We start from the raw sequence: 8486 nt of genomic DNA, 5'->3' as shown, positions 1-8486 counted from the left end.
ATAAATAATACAATGTTAAAATCCTGCTTAAAGACTTTTTTTTTTAAAAGCTAAACAAGACATTGGTCATAAATAATGACGACACTTTTCCTGTCACATTTCCTTGTCGTTTTTCCTTCTTTTTTTCCCCACACAGGATACTACATCACAGGAGAGAAACCTGCGTGTGTGTGAGAGTGTGCGTGTGTGAGAAGATTGATGAGGGGAGAAATCAGGCCAAAATACACCCTCATCCCTGGATAACACACATTTTCCCCGTCGTTTTCCTTGTATGGCGGAAGTTGTAACCTAACCCCCCTCTCTCGCTTCAGGTCTGGGAAAAAAATCGAGAGAGTTAGCGGAGGAAAGTGGGGGGTTGTGTTTTGGGAAAAGCCCGTTTTTCTTCCTTGTTGGAGTGCTGACGCGTCCAGAAGTCGATCGTGCTGCGGGATCTTGGATCGGTGACACGGGCTCCCTTCCTTCCTGCCATGTTCCTCTGCGTCTTCCTCGCAGCCGCGCTCCTCTGCGGGGCGAGCAGCTACTTCGTGGAGGAGCGGTACCCGGAGGAATCGAACATGCAACCTCCCACCGTCGTTGTCGCGATCATAGCCCGGAACGCGGCGCACTCGCTGCCGTACTACCTCGGAGCTCTGGAGAGGCTCAACTACCCCAAAGATCGCATCTCTGTGTGGTGGGTTCCTGCATGTCGCTGTTTTGTAACTAACTCTACTATCCATCGAACAGGCTGCTAACTTTGTGCCTGCTCCAGTGATCCTGCGCTCCAGTCATCCCCTGTTCCCCCACCAAACCCCCTTCAAACTCTCCTCACTGCGCCACATTCGTTTCATTCCCGGGTTTTATGTTCTGTAGATTCCCCCCCCCCTACACACACACATTCTCTCTCTCACACACACTTATGTCAGAGGAGTGTATCTTTAAGTACCGTGGATATTAAGCTTAACCACCCTCAGAGTACTTTAGCACTATACTGTTTGTCTCTGTGGGCTGCTTCTGTTGGATTTAGTGTGTCATAAAGTTCCACCCAGCTCAATGTAATTTAGCGTGTGTTTTGATGTACATGGGACTTTAGTGTAAGACAGCACAGGTATCTGCCCCCTGTAGTGATAAATGAATTATCTATATACCTGTACAGAGAGTTGATCATCTTAAAGAAGGAGTAGATGGATCCTTGTAGGCATGTAGGTATCATCTATATGTTAAAACAACAACAACAACTCCCTTATGATTTCAGTTTGGATCAGTTGCCAAACATGATTGTGTCCTTGAACATTCACATTCTGTTCACTCACTCGCCTGATTTGACTCCTTGGACCTTCATCTCTTCTCAAACCCGACTCAGGCATCATGTCAGGTGATTGGCACTGTGCCTTTAAGTGCAGCAGCTCTTCAGTTACAGTAGAGGTTAGGTTTAGGTCAGGCTCATAACTTATCAATCAACCCTTTCCCGGAATGGGTTTGAGAGGAGATGATCGTCCAGGTAACAGGAGAATGGGAGGTTAATCTGTAGTATAATGCAGTACTTCCTTAAAGTTTTTTTTGCTTTACTGTAAGTAGAATTTGTGCTTTTGTGTATTTAGGTGGACGCTCTGTGTTTTTTGTTTTCCATTTCCTGTTTCAGGGCAGCCACAGACCACAACTCGGATAACTCTACGGCCATGCTGAAGGAGTGGCTGACTGTCATGCAGAGGTTCTATCATTACGTGGAGTGGAGACCTATGGACCAGCCCACGTGAGTCCAACAGGGCGGAGTCAGTGTGAGGTTGCTCAGGTGGAATCCAGAGGTGTCAGGCTGAGTTTGATTTATTTGAGTTTAGGTAGAAGCAGACAAGCAAATAAATCAACCAAAAAATGCAAACCTAACCTCGCGCTTCTCCTCTTTTCATTCCTCAGTGAGTCAGGCTGAGAGGTTTCAGATGCAAACATCAATCTTTTTTAAAAAGTGAAACGTAAACATTTGTAAACGCGTCAATTTGGTCTTCAGTTTTCTTCAGTTTAGCCGTTAATCACCGTGGAGATAATGATCATTTCCCCTTTGCAAGTGTGAGGAATGAGTCAGCGCGCCTCTGCCTGCCTGCCTGTGTGTGTGTGTGTGTGTGTGTGTGTAAGGGGGGAGGGGGGGGCCACCTGTGGAAATGATTAGTGCATGTGTGTGTGTCAGCTTATTCTCATACTCTGTTATCTCGACCGTGTGTGTGTTCGCCCTTATATTCAACATTTTAGAATATGTTTCTGATCATTCTCTACCGTTTGATCTATGAGATATATTGATCTGTTATTATGTCCATTTTTGTGTTTAAAATACAACGCAAACTTTGCACACATTGTTTCTGCACCACACTCAGGCCAGGGTGTCCAGCTTCAACCTATAATGGTGTTTAGTCTCCAGTGGAGCAGCTTGTCCCCCACGTCTCCTCCTCAGCCTGTCTCTGTCTCTGTCTCTGTCTCTGTCTCTCTCTCTCTCTCTCTCTCTGTCTCTGTCTCTGTCTCTGTCTCTGTCTCTCTCTCTCTCTCTGTCTCTGTCTCTGTCTCTGTCTCTGTCTCTGTCTCTCTCTCTCTCTCTGTCTCTGTCTCTGTCTCTGTCTCTGTCTCAGGTCTTACGCGGGGGAGCTGGGGCCCAAACACTGGCCCAACAGCAGGTACGAGTACGTGATGAAGCTGAAACAAGCGGCGCTCAACTTCGCCAGGAAGCGCTGGGCTGATTACATCCTGGTATGCGGTGACATCATCGTTATTCACATGGAGGATCTTTCCTTTGCCTTTGTGTCTCCTGATATGTGCGTCTCTGCTCGTTCCAGAGATAACACAGATGACAGTAATGGCACCTTAAACATTCTCTCTGATCTTCCTCTCCCTTGTCTCTTTGTTCGTCTCTTCTTCTTCTTCTCTCCGCTTCAGTACGCCGACACAGACAACATCCTCACCAACCCAGACACACTCAAGCTTCTGATAGCAGAGAACAAGTCAGTGATCGCTCCCATGTTAGACTCTCAGGGAGCGTACTCCAACTTCTGGTGCGGCATCACCCCTCAGGTAAGGAGCGCTTGGAAAACAATGGAAGAACGGAATGGAATAGAGCTCAGAAATGGAATGGCTGATTGGGATTTGAACCTACGTTACTGTGATACATGTATAAATAAAGTGAGAGGAGATGGAGAAACCATATGAGATGATGGATGAAGCTTTGGTCCGTCCCTCTCCCCTCTCTCTCTCTCTCTCTTTCAGGGTTACTACCGTCGCACAGCCGAGTATTTTCCCACCCGGCATCGCCACAAGCTGGGCTGCTTACCGGTGCCCATGGTTCACTCCACCATGCTGCTGGATCTGAGGAAGGAGGGCATGAGGAAGCTGGCCTTCTACCCTCCTCACCCCGACTACTCCTGGCCCTACGACGACATCATCGTGTTCGCCTTCTCCTGCCGGGCAGCAGGTGTGTGCTCGTGTTGCTGTGTGCGGTGTTCTAGACAGACAAAAAGAAGTTCTACAATAGATCCTCTTATTGATCTGCTGATTGATTGATTGATTGATTGATTGATGAATTTCGCTGTGTATCAGAGATTCAGATGTACCTGTGCAATACGGAGCGATACGGCTTCCTGAACGCTCCGCCCAAGCCTCATTACACTGTGGAAGACGATCGGCTCAACTTTGTCCACCTCCATCTAGAGTCCATGAGTAAGCACATATTTGATTGATCATTGATTAGAAATGACATAACGTGACGTGTCTGCATCAAATGTGTTATTTTTTGTCACACAGTTCAGGGTCCTCCCATGCATGCTTCACGCCACATCCATGTATTCCCCAAGCAGAGGGACCTCATGGGCTTCGATGAGGTGAGAATCAATCACCTTCAGACTGCAGAACACAACATTTACAGTGACCAGAAAAAGTCACAGCTGAGGAAATCTATGGACTTCTACATTTGATGGGGTTTAATCTTCACCAAAGGCTCCAAAACGAACTGAAGGTTCGTATTTACACTGATCTCACCATTTGACTTCCTCTCCTCAGATATATCTGATCAATCTGCGGCGGCGCTCTGACCGCAGAGACAGGATGTTGTTCTCTCTGAACGAGCTGGAGATCGACGTCAAGGTGGTGGACGCTGTGGACGGGAAGTGAGTTCTGTCTCAGCACAGAGACTAAGATCAGAGTGAAGACCACTCAAGTGATTTTCTTATCGTTGAGGGAAAACAAACAAAGCCATCGTCAATTCATCCAGTGTGTGTGTGTGTGTGTGTGTGTGTGTGTGTGTGTGTGTGTGTGTGTGTGTGTGTGTGTGTGTGTGTGTGTGTGTGTGTGTGTGTGTGTGTGTGTGTGTGTGTGTGTGTGTGTGTGTGTGTGTGTGTGTGTGTGTGTGTGTGTCCAGTGCATTGAACAGCAGCGACATTAAGATCCTGGGCGTGGACCTGCTGCCGGGCTACTATGACCCATTTTCTGGACGCACCCTGACCAAAGGAGAGGTGGGCTGCTTCCTCAGCCACTTCTACATCTGGAAAGAGGTAAAACACACTCACACACACACACACCCACACACAAGTACACACTCCTCGCTCAAGAGTGTGTATTAAATGTGGCTCCGTGTCTCTCCACCACAGATAGTGGACACGCAGGTGGACAAGGCGTTGGTCTTCGAGGACGACGTTCGGTTTCAGGCCAACTTCAAGCGGCGAGTGCTCAGACTGCTGGAGGAGGTGAAGCAGGTGGAGCTGGACTGGGACATCATGTAAGAGAGGAGGAATTAGTTGTCACATGTAAAACACATTAGTGTGTTTGTGAAACTCTGTGTGTGTGTGTTAGATCCATTTGGACATAGAATGTGTTTATTAATCATGTGCCACAAAATATTAGAGGAAAATGTGGTTTTAATTGGATTCAGCCTCACGTTGAGCACAGTGGGAAAGAATTCAGCTGACAGGAAGACGGATCGTTACTTGGTTTACTTTCCTGCTTGTCGCCATAACTTTTAAAAAATAAGAAATATGTCACAGACGCAAACCAAATGCCTCACAGCAGATTCCACCGCTGACATGCTTTGGAAGTTGTTTCTTGTTCTTCTCTTCTCTTTTCTCCTTCTTCTCCTTCTCCTTGTTTATGCATTTACCTCTGTTCCTGCCGCGGCCTCACAGATACTTCGGCAGGAAGCAGGTGAACCCCACTAAGGAGGAAGTGGTGGAGAACGTCCACAACCTAGTGCAGGCCGACTACTCCTTCTGGACGCTGTCGTACGCCATCTCCCAGCAGGGAGCCCAGAAGCTGCTCAACGCCGAGCCGCTTTCCAAGATGCTGCCCCTCGACGAGTTCCTCCCCATCATGTACGACAAGCACCCCAAGTACGTTTACGCCATTACATCATCACTCAGACCTGAACAACTTTCCTGCACAAGTCTTTGTTTTTGTCTCGCAGCTGTTCTTGATTTCCGTTTTGAGTCTCCTGCTTCTTGACCTGAATTACTGGTTAATACAAACATACATAAACATTCTTAACGTTTTCCCTTTGTCGTGTAAAGATTTAAAGATGTAAAGGTCTTTCAGTGCAGCAGGAAGTCGATCTGGATCAGATTGTGTAATTTTCAAACAGTGTGCTTTTATCAACAGTGCTTTTGCCAGAGAGACTTTATAAAGACCGAAGGGATCCAGATGTGTTTGCCAAGGCTCTCCATCATCTAGTTGAAACAAGGCAAACCGAGTAGCTTCAAAGAAAAGCAAACTTTTCCATCCATCTGAGTCAATTACTTCCTTTTTTTCTCTCACAAGCCAGACAGATGTTTTTGGATCATTTGCTTCCAGATTAGAACAATGCAGGAGTCTCACATGTTAAATCAGCTCTGCAGTGCTAGAGTCGTCGAAACTCAAAGGGTTAAGCACCAGAATAACTTTAAATTAGTTCTGCTTGGTACCACAGAGATGGCGTCGTAACCGAGATACCTTATGACTGTGCTGAATGAAATGCTTGTTGGGAGACGGACCTCAATCCAGAAGGCTTAGTGGTGTCTGTTTGCTCAATCATGCATGGAAAACTGGCCAGAACTCCCAGATTTTTCACGGAATCTCACCCTCCCCCCCCCCCCCCCCCCTCTCCCTCTCTCCTTCTCTCTCCTTCTCTCTCTCTGCAGTAAGGCCTACATGTCCCATTTCCCTAACAGAAACCTGCAGGCCTACAGTACTCGCCCTCTGCTGGTCCAGCCGTGTCACTACGCCGGCGACCCCCAGTGGGTGAGTGACACGGAGACCTCGACTCTGTGGGACGACGACTCCGTGCGCACCGACTGGAGGGGCTCCCATAAGACTCTGAAAGGGACGCCGCCACCCGAGATGCTGTCCTCGGCTTACAGGGATGAACTTTAGGCGGGGCAGGGCAGCAGTGTGTGTGTGTGTGTGTGTGTTTGTGGAGGAACTACAGGTCAGGAGGCCATGAGGTCAGGGAGAGACGCTGAGAAGACAAGAGTGTTCTCCGACTTTATTTCAGTCACGCCACTGACGTGAAAGTTGAACTTGACACGTGTTTGGTACAAGACGAGAGGCGCTAGGATCCTTTGCTGAGACAATGAGAATGGGACAGAGTGCATTACAGCCATGTGAGGAGACACTGCAGGGTGCACACAGATGTCTGAGCAGAGCAAACCTCCCAGGAATTTCATGGGTTGAACTGAATTTAGAAAACTCCGCCCACCTGATTCCAAAGTAAACATTAGTGGGTATTACTGTGTGCATGTGAAGGGGCGAGTGCGTTTCCTTTGATTGCATGATCATGACGGTAATAACGGACCTTCACCGGAGGAGAACAAAGAGATGATTCATCGGTTTGATACCTTTCACATCCATTCACATTTATGTAGACATCAACATCATATTGATCAAATAAAGCACAAAATAATGACAACTAATGCCGCTGTAGAGACATAAAGAATATCGATCCAATGAAATTAACGAATACTTTAAGCTTTCAGGACCTCAAATTTGTTTCATATTCATAAAACAAATGCTCTTATCTTATTTCTTATTGTAGCCATGATCTTCTGAATTAAGCGTATTGATTGGGTTGAACAGATTTGTTTTGGCCTCTCTAATGTTACGATTTGTCTCCGATTTTTCCAGAAGGAACCAAGTACTTCACTGAGCTAAGTTTAGTGAAGTTGTTCCACCTGTGTGACAGTAAAAGTGGCATAAATCTTATTTACACACAGCCTCCCAGTCCAATAATGCGTCTGTGCTTTGCTTGGAAGAGGTTTGGAGTAGCTGATGTCATCATAGTGATGAACCTCAGTACAATCTGCGCTCCTCCGCTTTCATACGATGGTCTGATGTGTGTATTCATTCCTTCTGTCTTAATTTATTACTAAGTCTGTCTTCATGTGGTTGAACAGTGTTGAGTCGTGTGACTTAAAAAGTGCAATTGCCAAAGATCTCTTAACACTTTGGAGCATAGCTGTGTTTCAGCAAAACATTAGTATTCAGATATTTTGTCATAAAGAGGGCGTGAGAGTTTTCAAGTGTCAATAAAAAATCAACCTTTTATACTTTTCAGACACTAAATGTACTCCAGTGTTTTGTTGAAATGCTTTGAATGGAAAGAAATGAGCTTGTATTTACAAAAATCTACCACAAGAGGGAAGACTCGAGCAAGACAAACTCAGATTCATACTGGGCTTGAAATCTGTTTCTGAGGCCGCAGGACAACTGAAGAGACTCAGTAATAAATCAACAATTCTTAAAAAGAGAATTGGTCATATAGAAAGTAAAGTGTGGAAACGGTTTTAACCTGTTACAGGGGTGGAAGAATACAGAGAAAAAAGTAAACACGTCTGGTTATTGTTACAGAATTGGGCCGTCAAATAGTGCGCAGTTAATATTGCTACATATACTATTTTACTAAGCAACACCAACACATACAAAAATGTGAAAATACACAAAATGATCACCAAATGATCAGAAAGAATCCACCTCTGTGACATCACCACGGTTACTTCCCTTTGCTGTTAAAGGTGTAAGTTTGAATACTAAAGCTATAAGTCCATAACCTTTTGGCTTTAGTTTTAAAAGCTTTACACAGGGCCTCTACAGGCACTAAAGCCTGAACACAGTCACAATCAGTGTTGTCGTTACACTCAGTACATGAATGGTGAAGTGTACTGGATAATGGCAATGAATAGATTTTTTTGACAAATATCATGTTAACACCCTAATTAAATTGAGAGTGGCATAAGCTGACTCTCAGTATGGATTGGATGAAGCAGCTCACACATGCGGAAACACGTCGAGATGTCAAGCATGTAAGCACTAATATAGGTCAGTGGTATTGCATGTTGTGGCTTATGGTGACATGATGTTCGTGGCTTTAGTTCAAGTAAAGATACACATACATAAGAGCAGGGTCTCTGTCACACACACACACACACACACACCACACACACACACACACACACGTGGGTTTTGACTCAGCTCTTCAGATCCGCCTTCTTTCCTGCTCTGGGCTGTTTGAACTG

General features: G+C 45.8%; 1 protein-coding gene across 1 annotated transcript; it reads left to right on the top strand.

The window, feature by feature from the left end:
- On the top strand, positions 1–7485 carry cercam (cerebral endothelial cell adhesion molecule). The gene is made up of 12 exons (XM_076164268.1): positions 1–670; positions 1619–1729; positions 2592–2709; positions 2896–3030; positions 3223–3427; positions 3553–3672; positions 3757–3833; positions 4012–4118; positions 4370–4502; positions 4599–4726; positions 5130–5333; positions 6117–7485. The coding sequence occupies exons 1-12, from the start codon at positions 468–470 to the stop codon at positions 6346–6348; spliced, it is 1773 nt and encodes a 590-aa protein (XP_076020383.1). The 5' UTR covers positions 1–467; the 3' UTR covers positions 6349–7485.
- The last annotated feature ends 1001 nt before the right edge of the window (positions 7486–8486 follow it).

Source organism: Genypterus blacodes, unplaced genomic scaffold (genome assembly GCF_046128005.1).
Source record: "Genypterus blacodes isolate CSIRO-AG114 ecotype Tasmania unplaced genomic scaffold, CSIRO-AGI_Gbla_v1 ptg000133l_1, whole genome shotgun sequence".
In the NCBI taxonomy this organism is placed as follows: domain Eukaryota; kingdom Metazoa; phylum Chordata; class Actinopteri; order Ophidiiformes; family Ophidiidae; genus Genypterus; species Genypterus blacodes.
The sequence above is the reverse complement of the archived record's forward strand: the minus strand, read 5'-3'. Positions and strand labels throughout refer to the sequence as shown.